Source organism: Maniola jurtina, chromosome 21, assembly GCF_905333055.1.
Source record: "Maniola jurtina chromosome 21, ilManJurt1.1, whole genome shotgun sequence".
Lineage (NCBI taxonomy): Eukaryota > Metazoa > Arthropoda > Insecta > Lepidoptera > Nymphalidae > Maniola > Maniola jurtina.
The window spans coordinates 7,239,869-7,262,088 of NC_060049.1; the positions used below are offsets into that span (position 1 = coordinate 7,239,869).

Here is a 22,220-nt window from a genome sequence, read left to right on the forward strand (position 1 = left end):
AGTTTAGCAATCATACAGTCGGGAGACGTGTTTAGCCAATTTAGTTTAGACAATTGAAAAATGTTGTTTCTACTATAAGAATTTTATATTTAATTCCTCGACTTCAAAGTAAAATTGAGAACTGCACGTTATGTAGAAGCATGATTTTTAATTTAAACAAGTTAAAGACCTATACATTGATGGCATCGTAATTCGTATGTCGCCACCATAGTTGAGTATTAGTGGGGCGGCCAAATACGTTAGCTCTTGACTGCAATCTCACCTGGTGGTAAGTGATGATGCAGCCTGAGATAGAATCGGGCTAACCTGGAAGTGGGTGTGCCATTTTTTATTAAATCCATACGCTATGGTTGTTTTATGGCAGTTTTATTATGCCAGTTTTTATTAAATCCATACATATGGTTTCTACAGGGCGTCGTACCGGAACGCTAGATCGCTTGGCGGCACGGCTTTGCGCTAGTAGACCATATATAATTTCCTAACAGCTGTATGTTAACTTAGCTATGATACAGTCATGTTTACAAACCACTTGTGAGGAAGCAGAGGATAGGTCCGGTAGGAAACAGCTGACAAAATATCACGATTGATCGTTGGTGTTGTCCATCCTTCAAACCAATAGATACCTGCTTGGTACATAGTTACAAGTATAAAAGCAGTCGGCTATTATAAATGCGAAAGTGTGTTTGTTTGTTGGTTTGTCCTCAAATCACGCCACAGTGGAGCAACAAAGAGCGTAATTTTTAGGGTTCCATACCTGAAAAGGAAAAACGACTTCTCACTCTGAGAGGAGACCCGCACTCTGTAGTGTGCCGGCAATGGGTTGATCATGATGATGATAATGATGGTAAGTATAGGCAATGAGAAATGTATTACTTACTCTAAGAAGCCTTGCATTTTGTTGCCTTGTACATTTTGCTAACTAAGAACTTGCGAGTTAGCTGTTAAGTACCTTTTAATAAATAGGTAACATTACACGGGTTTCCGTCCATACAAAGATGTAATTAAGTTCGTCCACGTGGAGTTAGATTTCCAAAAATCACGTGGGAACTATTTGATTTTTTGGGATAAAAAGTAGCCTAAGTCACTCTCCAAGGTACTACTACTTCAACTAGGTACAAAAACATAAAAAAAAACAAAGGTAATGATTCTAGGTTTAGCGGTAAGTACCCTATATAGGTTTTCTTGACAGACTCGACAGACAGACGGACGGACGGACAGACAGACAACAAAGTGATCCTATAAGGGTTCCATTTTTCCTTTTGAGGTACGGAGCCCTAAAAAATGGCAATAACTAAGATATAAATGTTTGATTGCTTATTTATTTTATGCGGTAATCTTTACATACTTTCTGTACCGATTTTTTAACAGCTGCAATTTTTTCTACCTACTGATTTAGTCCCGTTTAGAATTTCTATCTTAAAGCGTGCTTCGTATAGGTATACCTTCTATGCAGTGGCGTGCACTGGGTTGAAAGGCAGGGTAAGTATTAAGGTATGAACTTATTTTGTGGCAGTTCATAATGGAAAATAAGTGTTTTTTTTTTTTTTTTTTTTTTTTTTTTTTTTTTTTTTTTTTAAAAAGAATATTAGCCATGTTAAATGACTAATATTCCCCTTTCCTCTCCAACTAAGCGTCAGGCTTGTGCTAGGAGTAGGTACGACAATAGTGCAACAGGCGGGGTTTGAACCGTCGACCTTTCGGTTTTCAGTCCACTCCTTTGCCGGTTGAGCTATTGAGGCTGATTTATTTATTACAACTCTATGATACCTCTATGAGCTGCACGCCACTGCTTCTATGCACTCATCTGAGATATTATAAGCATGTCAATTCTCAACTACTGCAACGTAAAGTAATCAAAGAATGATTGGCTATCAACGGAACCCCAAAACAAGCGGCCGCCGACGCTATGTGTGACATGTAAGTAGATAATAATTATGTGATGCTACCAGACACATTCATACTCAATTTGCAATTCCATTATCAGTGTGTGACGTTTACACACCGCGATGTAAATACTTACACGCTTGTGTGCGTGTTTGACATTGATATGAGCGAGGTCATTCGTTGTTGTGTTCAATCGGTTATACTTGTGTTAGTAAATCTTATGTGTGTGTGCGTGTTCGGCATTGATCGGCATGACAGAGTCGTACAGTCTCGTTCTCAGTCGCTAACCAACCGTTGTTTGATCCACAGGTAACTACTTTTAGTGTTTCCGGTTGGCCGTGTTCTATTTCTAAAGTTCAATTAAAATGGAAACGGGAAATAAAGAAACTAGGAAAACGACAGCACCTCTCTCCTTGGTAACTAACTTTTTAGTACAATTTATTTTAAGAAAGATATAAAATAATTGGTTTATGATGCGTATCAGAAAGTCAGAGCCCAAAATTATATTAGGGTGTGTAAGATGTTACACCTTAAGATGTTTTGTATCACTCTACACAACCTAATCCGTTTGGATACCATTGACAAATCAAAAAAACCAAGATCTTTAAAATATATTTTTTTAATACAATTTTTTTTTTAATTTTTCTTTCTTTTACAGAAAAAGCAAATGATCATCAGAATTCATCAGTTTTTACTTGACGAATATAAATTTATTAGGTTACATAATGTAGACCATTGCACCATATCACCTCTCGCTTGTTCGATGAGGCGTACAGCTCATGCGACGGGTGTGACGCCTAGTTACGTATCTCGCCTCCTTGCGCCGTACAAAGATGCTCTCCGATCATCATCATCACAATCAAGGTTCTCAAAGAAAGAAGCGAAATGTAGAAAGAAATATGTCAGAAAACCAAATGATAAAGAGAAAAGGAAAAGAAATATAATAAAAAACAAGGCTATTTTAGATTCTTCAGAGGAAGAAAAGGCAATCAATAAAGCTCATTCAGATATTTTTTTTACTATTAAACAAGAGCCATTAGATAATGAACAAGAAACGTCGGGTGTTGAACAAGTAATACCAAGTATTGAACAAGAAATACTAGACATCAAACAAGAAACACTACACATCGAAGAAGATATTTCAGACATTGAACAAGAAGCACTAGACATCGAAGAAGATATGTCAGACCTAGAACAAGAAACACCGGGCATTAAACAAGAAGTACCAAGTGTTGAACAAGAAATACTAGACATCAAACAAGAAACATTAGACATTGAAGAAGATGTTTCAGACCTTGAACAAGAAACACCAGGCTTCAAACAAGAAATACTAGACATCAAACAAGAAATACTAGACATCAAACAAGAAACACTAGACAAAGAAGATATTTTAGACGTTGAACAAAAAACACAAAATGTTCAAAAAGAAATACAAGATATCAAGCAAAAGACAAACGATAAAGAAGGAAAAATTTGCGAAGAAATTGATTTTGAAAAAGAAATAAACACATTTTGTTTCGTGAAAATGTGATATGCCTATTATGCTTCATCGTCAAAAAGTGATATCGAACATGTAATATAATTAATTAAAATAAAATGAAGCCGATAATAATACCTTTGTTGTATAGTATTTGAAATAATATATTATCATATAACTCAATCTAAAATAATATTGAAGAATATTACTTGAACGATAGCACAACCCGCTTACAATATACGTTTTTAAGTTTGAAAAGATTTTTATTAGTTTGACTTGTTCGTATGCCATCAATTAATCATCATCATCATCATTAGCCTGTGGACATAAAAGCGCCACCACACCCGGTCCTCAGCCTTTCTCATCCAGCCACTTCCCGCCAGTCGCTTTATATCGTCGTCGGTCCATCGTGCTATCAATAATAATTAGTATGTCGAAATTGGTAACTAAATTTTCGGCTACTTCCAATAAATAATTGTCCATCATAATCATCATGATCAACCCATCGCCGGCTCACTACAGAGCACGGGTCTCCTCTTAGAGTGAGAAGAGTTTTGGCTATAGTCTACCACGGGCCAAGCTGGCCAAACTGGCTTCTTGCTTTTGTTTTGCGGAACCCTAAGTTATAATGTTGAACGTAAAAATATTCCGTACGGAACCGGTTCAGTTATAGAACTGTTTATTATTCGACTGCGGAACCCCACAATGCTATTCACGATTAAGAGAGGGGAAGGCGCGGCGGCGCGGGGCGGGCGGTATGTCGATACGTTTGTATGTGTATATTAACACACACTTGCGTCCAGGCCAGGTTATTTTACGCACACATGCAACATACTTGCGTCGAGGTTTGGTTCTCGACTCTCGTGTTAACGCAATAAGTAGCGATCGCCATTCGCCGTTTCAGTTGCGAGCGGACTGTCGCTCGAGTCAGAACTTAGATTTCGAGATATATAATTTTTTCGAGATATTTAATTTTAATTTTTTAAAGTGCAGCTTCAAATTGTTCAATTTTTAAGTACGGGTACTGAAACATGAGTTATCGTGAAACACAAAGGGTATGGTATTTTGGTCTCAGTTTTTGTGTTTTTGTTTTGTAGTTCTGTTCGAGTTTGATACTTTATAACTTAATCCATACATATAAATGTTATTAAATATTTGCGGCGATTCCGGCCGTCACCGCGCGCCCTCTAGTTAAAGTAAAAACCGGCCAAGTGCGAGTCAGACTCGCGCACTGAGGGCTCCGTACTAGGGTATTTTTTCCGGCATTTTGCACGATATATCAAAAATATTATGCATAAAAATAAATAAAAATCTGTTTTAGTATGTACAGGTAAATAGAATATGTCTGCAAAATTTCATGGACTTTAGTTGCTTAATATTCAAATGGAAATATTGGAACTACGATTGTATGAAACGAGTGACGGAGAAACGGAGTGAAACGGTTTTTGCTTTTGAGGTACCGGGCCCTAAAAATCACGTTTATCCGTTGCTGCAACAACTTAAGTACTAAAACAGACAAACATAATTTGTCTTTCCTTATAATGCTTATTGATAATGATTAGGTCCAATTCGGTATACAAAGTAGGATTTTGAAATATTTGTTTTTTTTTTAGGTCGACACTATGCTTGCCAGAATTTCTTTATACTTAAAAGATGAATGTAAGTTCATGAAAATGTGTAACACAGATAAGTGCAATTTAACGCCTTTATACAATTGCAATGAACGAACCGCTAAAGCCACTGGCAAGCGTACGGGCGATATAAGTAATGCCATTGCCCGGGTTAGAGCTCGGCAGAAAAGACAGCAAATTATGATACTTAACGAACATTTGAAAGACCAAGACTGTGTAGTGATTGAAGATGAAAGACAAATCAATTTTGTTGAAGTGAAAAGAAAGCGAACAGCAAAAGGGGGAGCAAAGACAGACTCTAAACTATACAAAGCACGTATACCGAAGAAAGGCAAAACTATAAAAAAAAGAATACAAGAAGACTCCAATATTATTATAGATAATAATAAAACAGAAAATCTGAAGATCAATATCGAGTATCTAAGTTCACCTACAGATATATCTGGTTCAAACATATCAAATTCATCTATGGTAAACATCGATAAAGTGATGGATAATAATCAAAGAGAATTTCCAAGTATGTCTACAGAGTTAGTAGCGAATAGAATTCCACCCTCAACTAAACAATATTCGGCACAAACGTGTAAAGAACAACTTGATCCTCCAATTTTGCGACAAACACTACAATTTGAAAATGAAGTAGAAGAAAACAGTGACCGAGCAGACATCGGTACTATAACAGATATTAATCAGAAGATAGGGTTCCCTAGTACATTTATAGAACAAGAATATGTAATGCAACTCGTTCATCCAAATCAACGTTGTACAATACAGTTTGAAGACGAAAATTCTGAAAATGATAGTCAAGTAAACAGTGACACTGAAACATATATTATTAAAGAGGAAGAATTTGAGGACGAACAAGAATTCGAGGCTGTTTCGTACGAGGAACAAGATTGTCAAAAATTAGAACACAAAATAGATGTATCGGATACATCGTCTTCTGAACAATTTATTTACTTTTCTGAAAATCTGCCATCTTCTTCTAAGAGTGATAATAATTTGTATAAAATCATAGAGAATGAAAATGTAGAATTCGTTTGTATTAAAAATGAGGTACATTCCAATTCATCCGACGAAGATTGAGATTTTTAATCTTTTAAGAAAAATGTTGTTAGAGTAGAACAATTTCATTGAGATTTTTAAATAATAAAAACAGTTTGTAAGTTGAAAATATTTTATCAGTTTGACATTCACAAAGTACTATATTCTTCTGAATCTTGGCGACTAAGTTTTACCCTTCGTCTAAAGATTCCTGTACGGTATATTTTAAGTTCTTGACGATAATCCTAACATTAAATAGAAAATTATTTGAAATCAACGCTTCTTATTTTCTTAACCGACTACAATAGTCAGATGACATTCACCTTGTGTAATATTTTACCTGCATTGAGCATAACGTTGTAATCATGATCAATTCATGGCCGGCTTACTACAGAGCACGGGTCTCCGCTCAGAATGAGAAGGGTTTTGGTCATAGTCTACCAGGCTGGGCAACTGTGGATTGCAGACTTCATACACCTTTGAGAACAGTATGGAAAACTCTCAGGCACACAGGTTTCCTCAGAATGTTTCGTTGACCATCAAAGGAAGTGATTTTTAATTGCATAAAACGCACGTAACTCTGAATAGTAAAAAAAACACGTCTCAACCACTAAAGCTTACACCGCTAATAATACTAATAGCTTTTTCGTTCGTGGCATTCATATATATCGTCACTTAAATATACTTTAAGATGAAAATAGATTTAATTGATTTTTCATCTATACTTACAAAAGGGGAAACTGACTGACTGGCATCAATAAACAGCTCTAATCGCTGGGTCTAGTAAATTGAGATATTGCATGTAAGTTTTCACTTATAATAAATATCCTTCTAAGATAGTATTTTGGAGTAATCCAACGAGATTTAAAAATAAAAACGAAATCCACGCGGATGAAAGCGCAGGCACAAGCGGGTAGCTACCAATTTAGAAGAAGACCACTATTTCATATTATGCAGAACATGAAATATTCTTGCTTTACCCGAAAGTCTTACCGAAAGAACGTAAAAGTATTCCGTACGGAACCGGTTTAGATAAAGATTTGTTTATTATTCGATTACGGAACCCCACAATGCTATTCACGATTAGAGCGCGAGCAGCGACGCGGGGCGGGCCGCGGGCGGTGGAGTCGGACCACTGCCTTATAGAAGGCTGTGATCGAGCTTGTTACGCTAGTGTGTGTAATTTGTGTGTTGTTTTACGCACACATGTATCGTGTTGCTGGGGTTCGGCGTTTACGAATCAGGGGGCACGGCAGTGCCCCCGCCAAGACGAGCCAAACGCGGCGGCCGGGGCGCTACGTACCTTTTTCTCGAAGTGTTTCGCCGTATTTTCGACCCGTCATAACTTCGGTCTGGATGACGCTAGAAAGCTGAAATTTTCAGTATAAGGTGTCCTCAGCAAATTTACCAAATATACCAAATATCAAATATCTAGCTTTTATGGTTACAGATTTATTGATACCTAAAATACGCCGATTTCGTCCCTCACTGATGATCATCAAAACCTCTACTCAAAACCTCTAAGGTACTTCCCGAAGTCCTAGAAGACTGAAATTTGGTATGTAGACTAGAAATTGCATACAAACTACAGGAAAATTAAGACTTTGGAAATGCCCCCCCTCTACGCCTCTTATGAGAAAAGCAAATCTGTAAATTCTGTCGCTAGAATGCTGATATTTTCAGGATAAGATGTCCTTGGCAGATTCATTAAACGCACTGAGTATCAATTGTCTAGCTTTTATAGTTTCAGATTTATTGACAGTCAAACTTCTAGTCTGTAATTCTAGGGCACTTCCCGAAGTCCTAGAAGACTGAAATTTGATATGTAGACTAGAAATTGCATACAAACTACAGGAAAATTAAGACTTTGGAAATTCCCCCCCTCTACGCCTCTTATGAGAAAAGCAAGTCTGTAAATTCTGTCGCTAGAATGCTGATATTTTCAGGATAAGATGTCCTTGGCAGACTTATTAAACGCACTGAGTATCAATTGTCTAGCTTTTATAGTTTCAGATTTATTGACAGTCAAACTTCTAGTCTGTAATTCTAGGGCACTTCCCGAAGTCCTAGAAGACTGAAATTTGATATGTAGACTAGAAATTGTATACAAACTACAGGAAAATTAAGACTTTGGAAATTCCCCCCCTCTACGCCTCTTATGAGAAAAGCAAGTCTGTAAATTCTGTCGCTAGAATGCTGATATTTTCAGGATAAGATGTCCTTGGCAGATTCATTAAACGCACTGAGTATCAATTGCCTAGCTTTTATAGTTTCAGATTTATTGACAGTCAAATTTCTAGTCTGTAATTCTAGGGCACTTCCCGAAGTCCTAGAAGACTGAAATTTGGTATGTAGACTATAAATTGCATACAAACTACAGAAAAATTAAGACTGGAAATTTCCTCCCTCTACGCCTCTTATGAGAAAAGCAAATCTGTAAATTCTGTCGCTAGAATGCTGATATTTTCAGGATAAAATGTCCTTGGCAGATTTATTAAACGCACTGAGTATCAATTGCCTAGCTTTTATAGTTTCAGATTTATTGACAGTTAGTCTTCTAGGACTTCGGGAAGTGCCCTAGAATTACAGACTAGAAGTTTCTAGTCTGTAATTCTAGGGCACTTCCCGAAGTCCTAGAAGACTGAAATTTGGTATGTAGACTATAAATTGCATACAAACAACAGGAAAATTAAGACTTTGGAAATTTCCCCCCTCTACGCCTCTTATGAGAAAAGCAAATCTGTAAATTCTGTCGCTAGAATGCTGATATTTTCAGGATAAGATGTCCTTGGCAGATTTATTAAGGAGTGGGCCATGAAAATGATGTACCTACAAAAAATAGATCTAAAAAAATCTAGGGCACCTGCCAAAAAGAAATGAAATCCCACCAAAAACATTTCATGTAAAAATGTAGCCAAGACTCACAAGTTCATAATGTTTTCACTGTTAAAAAGTTATGAGATCTCTAGTAGAGCCAAGCCCCTAGCTGAGCTTAGATTTGTGCTGGCCATGGGACCTATCCCAAGTCCAAAGTAATATAGCTCTTAAATGTTCTTGACTGTATCAAATTTATAACAATAAATAACAAATCACTCTACTTACAAGCTCTGATTCTACAAACCCTATATCTTGGTAAAAAAAGTACGGCTTGGCCGTTTACAGTTCGTGGATTTTTTATCTGAAATGACATCTAAGCCCGGAATTGCTTCTGCGACCATCACGAAGTACAATACAAATTAGTAATTGTCGAACAAAGTATTCCTTAAGGCCTTAAAATATGTTATGTCATGTAATAGTTTTACGAACATTAAACGGCCAAGCCGTCCTTTTTTTACCAAGATGTAGGGTTTGTAGAATCAGAGCTTGTAAGTAGAGTGATTTGTTATTTATTGTTATAAATTTGATACAGTCAAGAACATTTAAGAGCTATATTACTTTGGACTTGGGATAGGTCCCATGGCCAGCACAAATCTAAGCTCAGCTAGGGGCTTGGCTCTACTAGAGATCTCATAACTTTTTAACAGTGAAAACATTATGAACTTGTGAGTCTTGGCTACATTTTTACATGAAATGTTTTTGGTGGGTTACTATACAGCGATCGGCATTCGCCGTTAGTTGCAAGCGGACTGTCGCTCGAATCAGAACTTTATCGTACAATTTTGTATCAAAAGTAGGGCTTTAAATTGTTGAATTTTTAACCAGGATGACAAAATAACAAGAAATATGACGGATCATCATATAATACAACAAAAGGTATGGTTGGCTTTAGTTTATGTATTATTTATTGTTTTGCAGATACAGTTTTTGTATACGAGATGTTTCTACGTAGATGTGTGCGTTAGTGTGCGTTTGTGTAGAATGTAGATGTCGCTGGTGTGCCAGCGTTGTCTACGTGAATACTGAATATTATTATTATCTATTTGTATTATTTGATATTTCATAACTTAATCTATACGTGTGAAGATTAATATTTCGCGATTGTGGCCGCCATAGCGCCCTCTAGTTAATGTGAAAAAACTCTTGTGTTAGTTGAAGGCTGATTTTATTTTTGTTGTACTCGTAGTTATAATACTTATTATTTACGTGATTTCAGTCAAGTAATATTATCTGTACTATGTTATATAAGTCAGATGATACCCGCAAAGTCGCCCGCGTTGACCGAGTCTTTTAAAAATTCTGATTTTCTGGGAGAAAAAGTACCATATGCCACTAAATCTTCAGGTTTTTAATATACCTATGTATTCATACAAAAATCACCTCGATCCGTTACTCCGTTGCGGCGTGATTGAAGGACAAACCAACAGACAAACATATTGGTAATGTTATGTTCAATTCAATATACAAAGTATTTTGAAATGTTTGTTTTTTTTAGGTCGACACTATGCTTGCCAGAGCCTATTTATACTTAAGAGATGAATATGCTTTCATGAAAATGAAAAATATGGATAAGTGTAATTTAACGCCTTTACATAATACCAATGAACGAGCCGCTAAAGCTACTGGCATGCGTACGCGAGATATAACTAATGCTGTGATCCGGCTTAAAGCTCAGCAGAAAAAACAGCAAAATCAGATACTTAATGAAGGGCTTAAAGACCAAGATTGTATAGTGATTGAAGATGAAAGCCAAGTTAACGTTGTTGAAGTGAAAAGAAAGCGGACAGAAAAGACAAAAAAGAAACCAAAGACAAAAGAGAAAGTAAAAACAAAAGAGGAAGCAGGGACAAAAGAGAAAAGAAAGACGAAAGGGATAACAAAGACGAAAGAAAAAGCACAGACAAAAGAGAAAGCAAAGACAAAAAGAAAGTCAAAGACAAAAGAGAAAGCAAAAACAAAGGGGAAAGCTTTAAAAAAGACAAAAGAAAATGGCAATATTATCACAGATAATAAAACACAAAATCTAAAGAACAATATTGAGTATTTAAATTCAATCACAGACGTGTCTGGTTCACTCACGTCGAATTCATTTATAATAAAAATTAATAACCAACTAAATGTCAATAATATGATAGATACTAATCAAAAAGAAATTCCAATTACAGCTGTAGAGCCGGTAGAGAATAGAATTTTACCTCCAACTAATCAATGCTTGGTAGAAAAGGGCGACGGACCACTCGATCATCCAATTATGCGAGAAATACTAAAAGAAGACGACGTGGAAGAAAATAATGACCGAATAGAAGTTGGTACTATGACAGACAATAGTCGGAAGATAGAGTTTCCTAGTACATTAATAGATGACCAATATGTGATGCCACTGGTTCATCCAAATCAACGTTATACAATACAATTTGAAGACGAAAATTCAGAAAATCCAGACGAAATTTCAGACACAGAAACATATATTACTAAAGAAGTAGAATTTTCAAGGCCATCTTTAAAGCGAAAAGAGAATGAAATGTCTTTATCTGATACATGCACACAAAATGAGCAAGGAGAAATCTTTTACCAAAATGTATATTCAGTTCTAGAATCTGAGGACGATGCAGAACATATTACATCCTTGAACCAAGAAGAGTATAAATTATCACCCTTTTCTAACGAATTCGAAACAAATTTAGTTGGAGAATTTGAGGACGAACAAAAATTCGAGTCTGATTCGTACTTGGAACAAGATTGTTATAACTTAGAACATAAAATTGATGTGTCGGATACGTCGGTTTCTGAACAATTTATTAACTTTTCTAAAAATTTGCCATCTTCATCGATGAAGGATAATAATTTCTATACAACCGATGAGGCTGAAAACATTGAATTTATTTGTATAAAAAATGAGGAACATTCCGATTCATGTGATTAAAATTGAGATTGAAAGAAAAATGTTATTAGAACATAGTCTTTATAAGTTGATGTAATGAAGGTTATTTGTTACGTTGTTTAGATTTAATAAAAACAGTTTGTAAGATGAATATATAGTTAACTAGTTTAAAATTCACAAAGTCCTACTTACTTCTGTCTATACCTTGGCGACTAAGTCTAAGAACTCAACATTTTGCAAATTCAACAATATAAGAATTCAACACTTTAGGAATTCCACATTTTGGGCCTGAAGGGCGTCAGATTGGCCTTGAAGGAAGGGCCTTGTGCAGGATTACCTGCATTGTGTTACAAATTGTCATCATAATGATGATCAATCCATTGTTGGCCCACTACTAAGCATGGGTCTCCTTTCAAAATAGGAATGGTTTAGGTCATAATCTGCCACGCTGACCCCGTGTGAATTCGCGAACTTCACATACCTTTGTGAACATGGAAAACTGTCAGACACGCAGGTCTCTTTACGATGTTTTAACATTACGTTGAAATGTTAGAGGTCTTCTTCATTGGGAGGCCCGGGATCGAACCCCGACCTCCGGAATAGAAGGCCGACGTCTTGACCACTACCGCTAATAATAATACATATTAATAGTTAGGACATAGCTTTATTGTTCGTAGTATCGTAACGTAACGCTATTAATAGGAACAATTTGGCGTTATCGCTTTTAAGAGTTAAGATCGTAGCTCATTTACACGACACCGTTCCCACACAACACACGCTCGGCTCCGCCTCAAATCGAAGTGACCGCTAGTTGGCCACGCGCCGGCAACTAGCACAGCTCGTTGTCCACGCGATGACAGCTAGCAGTACGGCGTCTCCCTACCTGCGCACGTTACAACTTGCTCGAGTGGCCCGCACGCTGTAGACGCGTGGACCACTCGTTTGAAGCGCAAACGGTGGTAAGCGAGACGTCAACCATCTAGACTTCTAGAGGCTAGATTGCGGGAAGCTCGCTTGCTGCGCGTTGTTTGCAATTGTATGTTGTCATTGTAAAATGTATCCACAGAGTACGACTTTAAGCTCATATTTGAATGATTATACCTTTACCGCGTGCGGGAGCTGTGTCTGTAAGCTACGACCTTTATTTGCTACAGACGAATATAATATTTGCTAAACGAAGGTAAGGGAAGTTTTAATGGATTGGTAGGCAGATCTGAAATGTAGCTTTCAAACGAATTGCAGGATATGTGAGTTGTATCGATTATAACCGTGCTTATCATACTGCGGCGATGGGATCGACACTATTACACTAATGGCTTCTATGCTCGCCGTATTGGAGTGGATTAGCTGTTTGCCGGCCGTTCTGCAAACGATTACATTTATTAAACAAACATGTAAATCCAAATAGATATAATAATTATGTAGTTACAGTACTATACAATTGAAGAACTTATATTGCGAGGAAGCCAGTCTCATTATGGTTACAACAAATATAACTCAAAAGGAGATCATTATTTTTGGGCCTTTTCTGAAAGTGCCGGCCAACGAAAAAAAATGGTACGGATCGTTAGAACTAGCCATTTGGAGTAATAGTTAATATGGCAGAAAAGTTGTAGGATTGCTCTGAACCAAGTTATACAAGGTCGAAGATTCGTCATTTTCATACATTTTATTGATTTCTAAAAGTGCTGGGAAACATAAAATAATGTTAGATATTGCTAGAACTAATGATTTGAAGCAATTGTTATTATGACCAGAAGGCTGTGGGGCCATTATATGTCGTGTTATACAAGTTATACAAAAAATGAATATACTTTGTATAATTAATTATAACCGATTTTATGATTTTGTTACTGTTCTGATTGTTTTATACCAATTTGAATACACGTACAATTATTTTGACTCCCACGAAGTACTGGATCAGCTGCAACGTGGACAAAATTCGTTTAAACATACCTGGATTGTATGCGGCCTTGTAATACTAGGTGATCTCATCCAGGCATCTCCCAAACTTCTGCCCCTGGGATATCTCCAGCGAGCTCTGTGATGAATGCACCATTTGGTTTTACGTACTGTTCACCATAGTAACTACGGGCTTGCTTCAGTCGATAGCTGCCCAAAGCAACCTGCGTCAATTCTTCTGTGAATCTAGGGAAGTCATTGAACGGAGGATGTCGGCTTCCATGGCCTGGAGATGAGCTCTTCTTCTATTATAATTATTGTTTTTGATAACAAGTTCTGCTAAACTGTTTTGCGCATTGACCAGTGCATGGATTATGTCAAGGAAATCACGTCTGTGCACGTTATTGTCTATCAGAATATTATAGCTGTTTAGCAATGTTACCGCGATCCTGAAAAAATCGATCATGTTACTTAATGCCCGGTTACTCTGAACAATCCTGAGCAAACAAAAATCTCTTTTAAAGCAATTGTTTATCACTTCCACCATCCAGCGGCAAATGGTAACAAGCTTAGATTTATTGGTTTGGTCAAAAATTAGCTGGGTTTCATTTAAATGTTTTATTTTTAGCATTTGTGTCACATAACCGCATGCCTCAAGAACGAAAGGCTATCTCTATTATCAATACATGGGCATATACAGACCGATACAGGCATGTGCATATATCTTCAGAAAAGTACTAATTACTTTTTTCAGTGAAAATCATACCCTAACCACAAGTTCCAAAACCACTAAAAGCCTTTATATTTGTTGCGATGGAACAATAATCTACACGCTGCAGCAACTTCCAATGCCCAGATTTTATATGATACCTTAAATGATATAGAAGATTTTTATCTTAGTCCATGGTTCTAAAGATACCATGAACAATCTTGAGGTAATCTTTCTTTCTTGAGGTGTGCGGTTATGTGGCACAAATGCCAGTAACAAAACATCAGTATAAAACCCAGCTAACTACTGACCAAGCCAATAAATCTAGACTTTTTACCATTTGCTGCTGGATAATGAAAATGATGAACGACCGCTTTGGAAGAGATTTTTGTTTACTCAGGGTTATTCAGGATTTGTAACCGGACATTAAGTAACATGATCGATTATTTCATGATTTTGTCAGCATTGCTGAATAGCTATCATGTTCTGATAGATAACAACGTGCCTGCACGTGATTTTCTTGACGTAATCTATGAACGGTCAATAAGCAAAACAGTTCAGCAGAACTTGTTATCACAAACAATATGTAATTATAATAGAAGAAGAGCTCATTTCCAGGCTATGGAAGCCGACATCCTCCGTTCAATGACTTTCCTAGATTCACAGAAGAATTGACGCAGGTTACTTTGGGCAGCTATCGACTGAAGCAAGCCCGTAGTTACTTTGGTGAACAGTACTTATAACCAAATGGTGCATTCATCACAGAGCTCGCCGGAGATATCCCAGTGGCAGAAGTTTGGGAGATGGCTGGATGAGATCACTTAGTATTACAAGGCCGGATACAATCCAGGTATGTATAAACGAATTTTGTCCACGTTGCAGCTGATCCAATACTTCGTGGGAGTCAAAATAATTGTACGTGTATTCAAATTCGTATAAAACAATCAGAAGAGTAACAAAATCATAAAATCGGTTATAATTAATTATACAAAGTATATTCATTTTTTGTATAACTTGTATAACACGACATATAATGGCTCCACAGCCTTCGCGTCATAATGACAATTGCTTCAAATCATTAGTTCTAGCAATATCTAATATTATTTTATGTTTCCCAGCACTTTTAGAAATCAATCAAAATGTATGAAAATGACGAATCTTCGACCTTGTATACCTTGGTTCAGAGCAATCCTACAACTTTTCTGCCATAGTAACTATTACTCCAAATGGCTAGTTCTAACGATCCGTACCATTTTTTTTCGTTGGCCGGCACTTTCAGAAAAGGCCCAAAAATGTATGGAGCTAGAATGATCTCCTTTAATAAACCCCGGACACAAAAACCTCTAAAAGAAAACTAGAAAAGAGCTGATAATTTTCAAACGGCTGAACCGATTTTTTCGACTATAGCTAAGAACACTCTCGATCCAGCCACCTATCAAACAAAAAAAAACTAAATTAAAATCGGTTCATTCGTTTAGGAGCTACGATGCCACAGACAGATACACAGATACACACGTCAAACTTATAACACCCCTTTTTTTGGGTCGGGGGTTAATTATTTACCTATTAATATTTAATAGGTGTTAACTTTAAAGGTGGACCCCTTAAAGCTAACAACGTAAGGCGTTACGACTCACAACAAAGATGATTATACCGCCGAGATAGGAATAAATTGACCTGATGTAAAGTGTTGGTTTCATCATCATCATCTTCCCATCCCATCGCCGGTCTACTACTGTGCACGGGTCCCCTCTCTGAAAGAGTGTAGGTTTATACTAGGTAAAGTTTCTAAAGAATGAATTCTAAAGAATATGAACTTTTAAGAAAGAACTTTTTAAAGTTTATGTCAAAAATGCGATAGATAGAATATATGTTACGCAAGAAAGGTTCTAGAATTCGAAAAATTGCTAGGTATCAAACTGGAGAGCCTGATAGATCAAGGGAAACTCATGTTGCGGTCTGTATTTTGACTGTTCAGACTTAATCACACTTAATATTATAAAGGCGAAAGTTTGTATGTGTGTGTGTGTGTGTGTGTGTGTGTGTGTGTATGTTTGTTACTCCTTCACGCAAAAACCACTGGACGGATTTGACTGAAATTCAGAATGGAGATAGATAATATCCTGGATTAGCACATAGGCTACTTTTTATCCCAGAAAATCAAAGAGTTCCCACGGGATTTCGAAAAACCTAAATCCACGCGGGCGAAGTCGCGGGCATCGGCTAGTTTGAAATAAAACGAGACAGATTTATGTCCCGACACGTCAATCTGTCTCGTTTTTACTGTGTCTTATGACTTAAAGAGCAAATTCAAAGTATGCTTCCTGTCGTTCTCTAGATCTCAATAACATACTATCCTTACTCTGCGGTCAGGCTAAGATCTATAGAGAGTACTTGGATTTTGCTCGGACTAAAGACACAGTTAAGACGAGACAATTGTGTCTCTCATATAAATCTATCTCCTTTTAACTCTAAGTAAAGTCAGAGCCGCCGGTGGATTAAAGAAAGCTGCTCCTGACCGCCTCCGATGGAAAAGTTTCCTTGACCAATGAAAGCTCACACAGCGCTGTAAAATCATGGCATTTCAACAAAGTTAACTAACAACTCAGCAGCTATTCATGGTGTTATAAAATATAGGGAATATTGCGGTTTCAATCTCAGCGGTCACCTAAAAGTTTAATGGATCACCCACAACAGTGAAACGCTGAGTGCACAATGTAGGTAATATTGCACCTGTACAGTGTACGTGTGGAGTGTAGACCATGGATGTGGAGTAGCTGGATACCGCAAGCCAGCGTGCCCGGAGCCAAATAGCCAAGCGCCTATTTTATTAACCCCCGACCCAAAAAGAGGGGTGTTATAAGTTTGACGTGTGTATCTTGGCTATAATCGAAGAAAATCGGTTCAGCCGTTTGAAAGTTATCAGCTCTTTTCTAGTTACTGTAACCTTCACTTGTCGGGGTTGTTATAAATTTTTGTGTGTGACTGCGAGTTATGTCATTGCATAACTTGCATGATCATATCGTATTTAAGAAAAAATTGGCATGATTGTTTTTCATACTATGTAATAAACATGCGGCATCTAGCTATTCCAAGTCCGTGGTTACAGACTGTAGTGTCGACTGTCGGGTGTTCCGAGCTCGTGTAGTCCGGATTGAGGTCACTCTACTCCGTTATCGCACAATACGCGACCGATGAGTGATGACCATTAGTCGAGATGCAGGCGATTCGTGCATAACAGAACTGACTGATTTGAATTCTAACATTACAATGCCTCTTGTTTGTCAATGACGACTGACAGTATGTTATTCATCTTCGCCGCTGACATTCTAGTATGCTCCTGTTTTTATCATGCAGGCATAAATCAGGCATGACCAATATTCTCCTTCCCCTTCCATTTCTAAGCTCTAGACGTACGCTAGGGGTAAGTGTGATAGTATGACAGCAACAAAAAGTGTGGGAGTTTGAAACTACGATCTTTTGTATGTGTATTTTCAGTCCATTCCCGTATTGAGGCCTCCATACCTACTGTAGTAACTAATGTAAAGGATGAATGTTACCCAATTTGTCTGTACGATGTAAACTAACGGAATCACACTTTTGTTAAAGAAAAAACAATGCATCAAAAGTAGGATGGAAATTATTTTAAGAAACTGAAATGAAATGCTTTTCAAAAACAGGTTTAAATATACCTACCTACCAAAATCCAATATTGTTGAGTTAATTCTAAAAAGTCTCCTACAGTTTAAAATAAACAAGCAACAGTATTACCTACTACCTACTATGCTAGATATTGGAGCGTAAAAGAAAAATTAATAAACTTCAAAGAAGTTTGTTTTAACAAATCGCTCGGAAACAACCGCGCTGGCGCCATACGAATGATTTAAGTATGCACTTTTTCAACACACTGCCTCCGAGCAATACGTGAATGTGGCTGTTGAACTCTGGAACGGTTCCGTACTACTTAGACCACCCATCAGGAGGAAACGGGTTAATACATACCGAGCGAAACAATGTCCAAGGCAAATAAACGATATGGACTAGGGCTGCCTATCATTTTTTGTGTAATATTTTATTGATTTTCAAAAAATACTTAGGTTTTGAACGATTTCTATTATTCATGTATATAATATATGTATATAAGGAAAAGCTAACTAACTGACTGACTGATCTATGAACGCACAGCTCAAACGAATCGATAGGATGAATCGGGCTGAAAGGCATGTAGATAGATCTATTATGACGTAGACATCCGCTAAGAAAGGGTTTTTGAAAATTCAACTCCCAAGGTGGTATAATAGGGGTTTGAAATTTGTGTTGTCCAAGCGAACGAAGTCGCGAGCATAAGTTAGTTATTAATATGGTTAGTAGATGACGGATATGTTTACTTGGGTTCACTATTACCAACAAACCAAAAACTATAAACACAGTATATTGTTTACATAAATTATTCCGTACTCGCCTTATGAATATTACATTAACATGATAGTGAGCACTCATTAGCGGTGTTCGATTTGCGACCCAATTCTCAAGTTGCAGCTGGCAGCAGTGGCAGCTAGGGCTTGAAATTCAGACAATGGTTCAGTTCCGGAGTCGGGTTTCGATCATACGCTGAAGTTCCGGAGTTTCGAAATTTTATTAAAAACCTACAAAAATATCTTACCTATACTAGTTTAATTTGCATGTATGAACCCATTTCTGTAAAGAAAAAAGTGTAATTTTTGAACCAAGCTATCTATTAAATTATCAAAAACAGTACTTGTGATTGTAAATAACAGGCATTCCCAGTCTACCCTATACGCAAGAAACCATTTAAAAATAAGAAATAATTTACGCGAAATCACACATTATACTGTTTCAAATTGTAACTGCTGGAACAGACGTCACTTTGATTTTTTTAGCTTAAAATCTTAAAATTTAAACTCCGGTTATGCTCGCTACAATTTACAAAAAACTCCGAAGTTACACCAAAAATCAGAGTTTTTGCTCAAGCTCTACTGGCAGCCCTACCTAACTGACGCGCTGTGGCACTCGCAACAACTAGATAAGAAACACAAACATATCGCTTTCATGCTTTTATCTTATTGGTATGTTTATGATAACGTAATACCTACCTAATTGTTAAGTTGCCTTTTGAACAAACGTTTTTTTTTTGGTTTGAGAACCTTGGAAGTTGGACGTTATCAAATAATTCATTTTGATCATAATATTTACACTTTTAATGGAGGAAATAAAATGTAAACATCTTTTAAAAAATCATGATTTTTTTATACCTATTTGTGAGCTGTATGGCACGCGGCGGTGGCACACTCCTACATAATTTAATGACCGACGCATACAGACGGAGTGGAGTGGAGCAGTTTTTGCTCAGTTTTATTGACTCCCGACCCAAACAGAGGGGTGTTATAAGTTGCCGTGTGTATCTGTGTATCTGTCTGTGCCATCGTAGCTCCTAAACTAATGAACCGATTTTAATTTAGTTTTTTTGTTGTTTTAAAGGTGGCTTGATCGAGAGTGTTCTTAGCTATAATCCAAGAAAATCGGTTGAGCCGTTTGAAAGTTATCAGCTCTTTTCTAGTTACTGTAACCTTCACTTGTCGGGGGTGTTATAAATTTTTAATTTACACTTGTTTACTTATACGGAACGTATGTAACACTTAACATTATATTATAAACTAGATAATTCCCGCAACTTCATCTGCGTGGATTTAAGTTTTTTTCCCCCGTTTGGAACTCTTTGATTTTCCGAGACAAAAGTAGTCTACGTCTATCGCTGGCATGCAAGATATCCTTGTACCAAATCTCGTCAAAATCAGTTAAATGTATGGGCCGTGAAAAGCTAACAGACAGGCACATTGTCGCATTATTGTAAATAGTAATTATTATGTAAGTATAGTTTTTGATAAAGTATGGTATTGTTGCAGGTACGACAAGTGGGACCGGGGCGGGGGCGGGGGCGGCGGCGGCGGCGCGACGGGCACGTGGTCGGGGCGCGAGCCGCGCGACGGCCACGACGCGCGCGCCGCCGAGCCGCGCGAGGCGCGCGACCGCGAACGCGAGCGCGACCGCGAGCGCGAGCGGCAGGCGCGAGCCCACCAGATGTCCAACGCGCGCCCCGCCGAGCCCGACGCCTCGTCGCTCTTCCCTGCGCCTTTTAGGGTGAGTCTTCTTCTTCTTAAAGCCCCGTCTCCTACCGGAGGTTGGCAACTGTTAGGGCTATCTGCAGCTTGGACGCAGGTGCGCGGAAAATAATTCGGGTACTCTACCCGTACTATTGGCGTAAACTCTTGAGCCACGATGTTCTTCTTCGGCCAAGTGGCCAAGCCTGAAGCCGTTCGTTCGTGCAGTCATCTGCTTCAGGCTTCAGGCTTTTCTTTAGTATTATAGCCACACAATTCCTGAGTTCGGGTGTATCACTACGGGAGTAGTACACCACGTGTTTATCAGTGAGTCACATTACTTAATTCCCTTTAGTATGCGATTTTACTTCTCGTCAACGTTGATAGTATTTGAGAGTCGAAACTCTTTGGCGTCAAAGTAAAATGGCCCTTAAAAGCCTTGTTTTAATGCTCAAGTTTTTACATATATTTACAGGCAGCGCTCCTAGCGGAAACATTGCGAAATTAAAAACAATGGTACTGAATTTTTAGCTTTAAATCGATCATGTTTAGGTGCATTTTACATTGAGGTTATTTAGTTTCGACTCTCGAATACTATCAAAATTGGTGAGAACTAAAATCTCATACTGAGGGTACTGATTCAAAGAGGATTCCGTGATTCAAAGAGGACCGTGACCTCTAGAAGACTGCCATTCACGGCAATCGTGTCTTTTGAGAGCTTGCATGTGTTCGCTTCGTCAAACTGGGTGTTTTCCTATTTGGCGAGTAGCGAAGTACTATAACTATGTCAAGAAGGTACCGGGAATTGTTTAATGAAACACAAAATGTGTTAGGTGTTCATCCAACTTTATTGTATCGCCTTCAAAGTGGCCTTCCCTTCCGAAATAAACACATACCCAATCCTTAAAACATTTTTAGACGCATTTTGTGGAATCGATTCGCCGCGAATTCTTTTTTACGTCATAGACGACTGAAAATGGATGCCTCGAAGTGGTAATTTGAGTTTTGGAAAAATAAAAAGTCGGTCGGAGCCATGTCGGGAGAATACGATGCCTGTTCGATAAATTTTGAGTTTTTGACCAGAAATTCGTTCACAATTATAGCCTTTTGAGATGGTGCGTTATCTTTCCACAAATCTGGTCTTTTTGACGAATTAAGCTACCGAGTTTCTTGCCAGCTCTTCTCAGTAAAAACTCCTTTCCGAATTGTTGGTAGAGTCTTGACATATCATAAGTGGCACTTGCTGTCCTATATGAAACAAATAAATTCATTTCATTTCAAATTCATTTCATGAGGCAGAAATATCAGCGTTATCTCTCTCTGACTTAAACGACTATTTTTAGTCATCATTTCTTGATCGAAGTTTTGTAATACTAATGAAATTTCCAATCAAAATATGATAGAATGAATATTTATTTTAAACGAATGCAATTTGTATATCTGCATCACTTGACCTAGAAATAGAAATATAAAGCAATAAAATTTAAGAGATCGCCCGGCTGGTGCCGTCTAAAGGTTCATTAAGACAGACCACATAATAAAGGCAATCGTTACGCAGTAGTGCTTGTGAGGAAATGCTCTGTGCAGCTTCCTGAAGTTGTGTTGCTTTGCCGAAGACACGGATTATTAAGAATGGTATGACGATGTGAATGGCAGCTTGCGTTCGAGTGACGCACCAATGACATAGCAGTTGATA

The 22,220-nt window shown here is 37.6% G+C and overlaps 3 protein-coding genes across 7 annotated transcripts in view; all 3 read left to right on the forward strand.

Annotated features, from left to right (window-relative positions):
* Positions 1 to 22,220, forward strand: part of LOC123876385 (AF4/FMR2 family member lilli) — a 343,642-nt gene that overhangs the window by 147,366 nt on the left and 174,056 nt on the right. For all 3 annotated transcript variants that reach the window (XM_045922616.1, XM_045922615.1, XM_045922614.1), the window contains exon 3: positions 20,330 to 20,564. In XM_045922616.1, coding sequence (XP_045778572.1) covers positions 20,330 to 20,564 — 235 coding nt within the window. The remainder of the gene's footprint in view (positions 1 to 20,329; positions 20,565 to 22,220) is intronic.
* Positions 2,086 to 3,623, forward strand: LOC123876389. 3 transcript variants are annotated; one of them, XM_045922622.1, is made up of 3 exons: positions 2,086 to 2,300; positions 2,543 to 3,034; positions 3,077 to 3,623. In XM_045922622.1, exons 1-3 carry the CDS (start codon positions 2,250 to 2,252, stop codon positions 3,413 to 3,415), a joined length of 882 nt encoding a protein of 293 aa, XP_045778578.1. In that variant the 5' UTR covers positions 2,086 to 2,249; the 3' UTR covers positions 3,416 to 3,623. The 3 variants fall into 3 exon arrangements, with proteins under 3 accessions (XP_045778578.1, XP_045778579.1, XP_045778577.1); XM_045922623.1 differs by having other exon boundaries at positions 2,090 to 2,193; positions 2,543 to 3,623; XM_045922621.1 differs by having other exon boundaries at positions 2,091 to 2,300; positions 2,543 to 3,623.
* Positions 4,270 to 6,265, forward strand: LOC123876388. Its single transcript, XM_045922620.1, has 2 exons — positions 4,270 to 4,416; positions 4,975 to 6,265. The coding sequence occupies exons 1-2, from the start codon at positions 4,393 to 4,395 to the stop codon at positions 6,076 to 6,078; spliced, it is 1,128 nt and encodes a 375-aa protein (XP_045778576.1). The 5' UTR covers positions 4,270 to 4,392; the 3' UTR covers positions 6,079 to 6,265.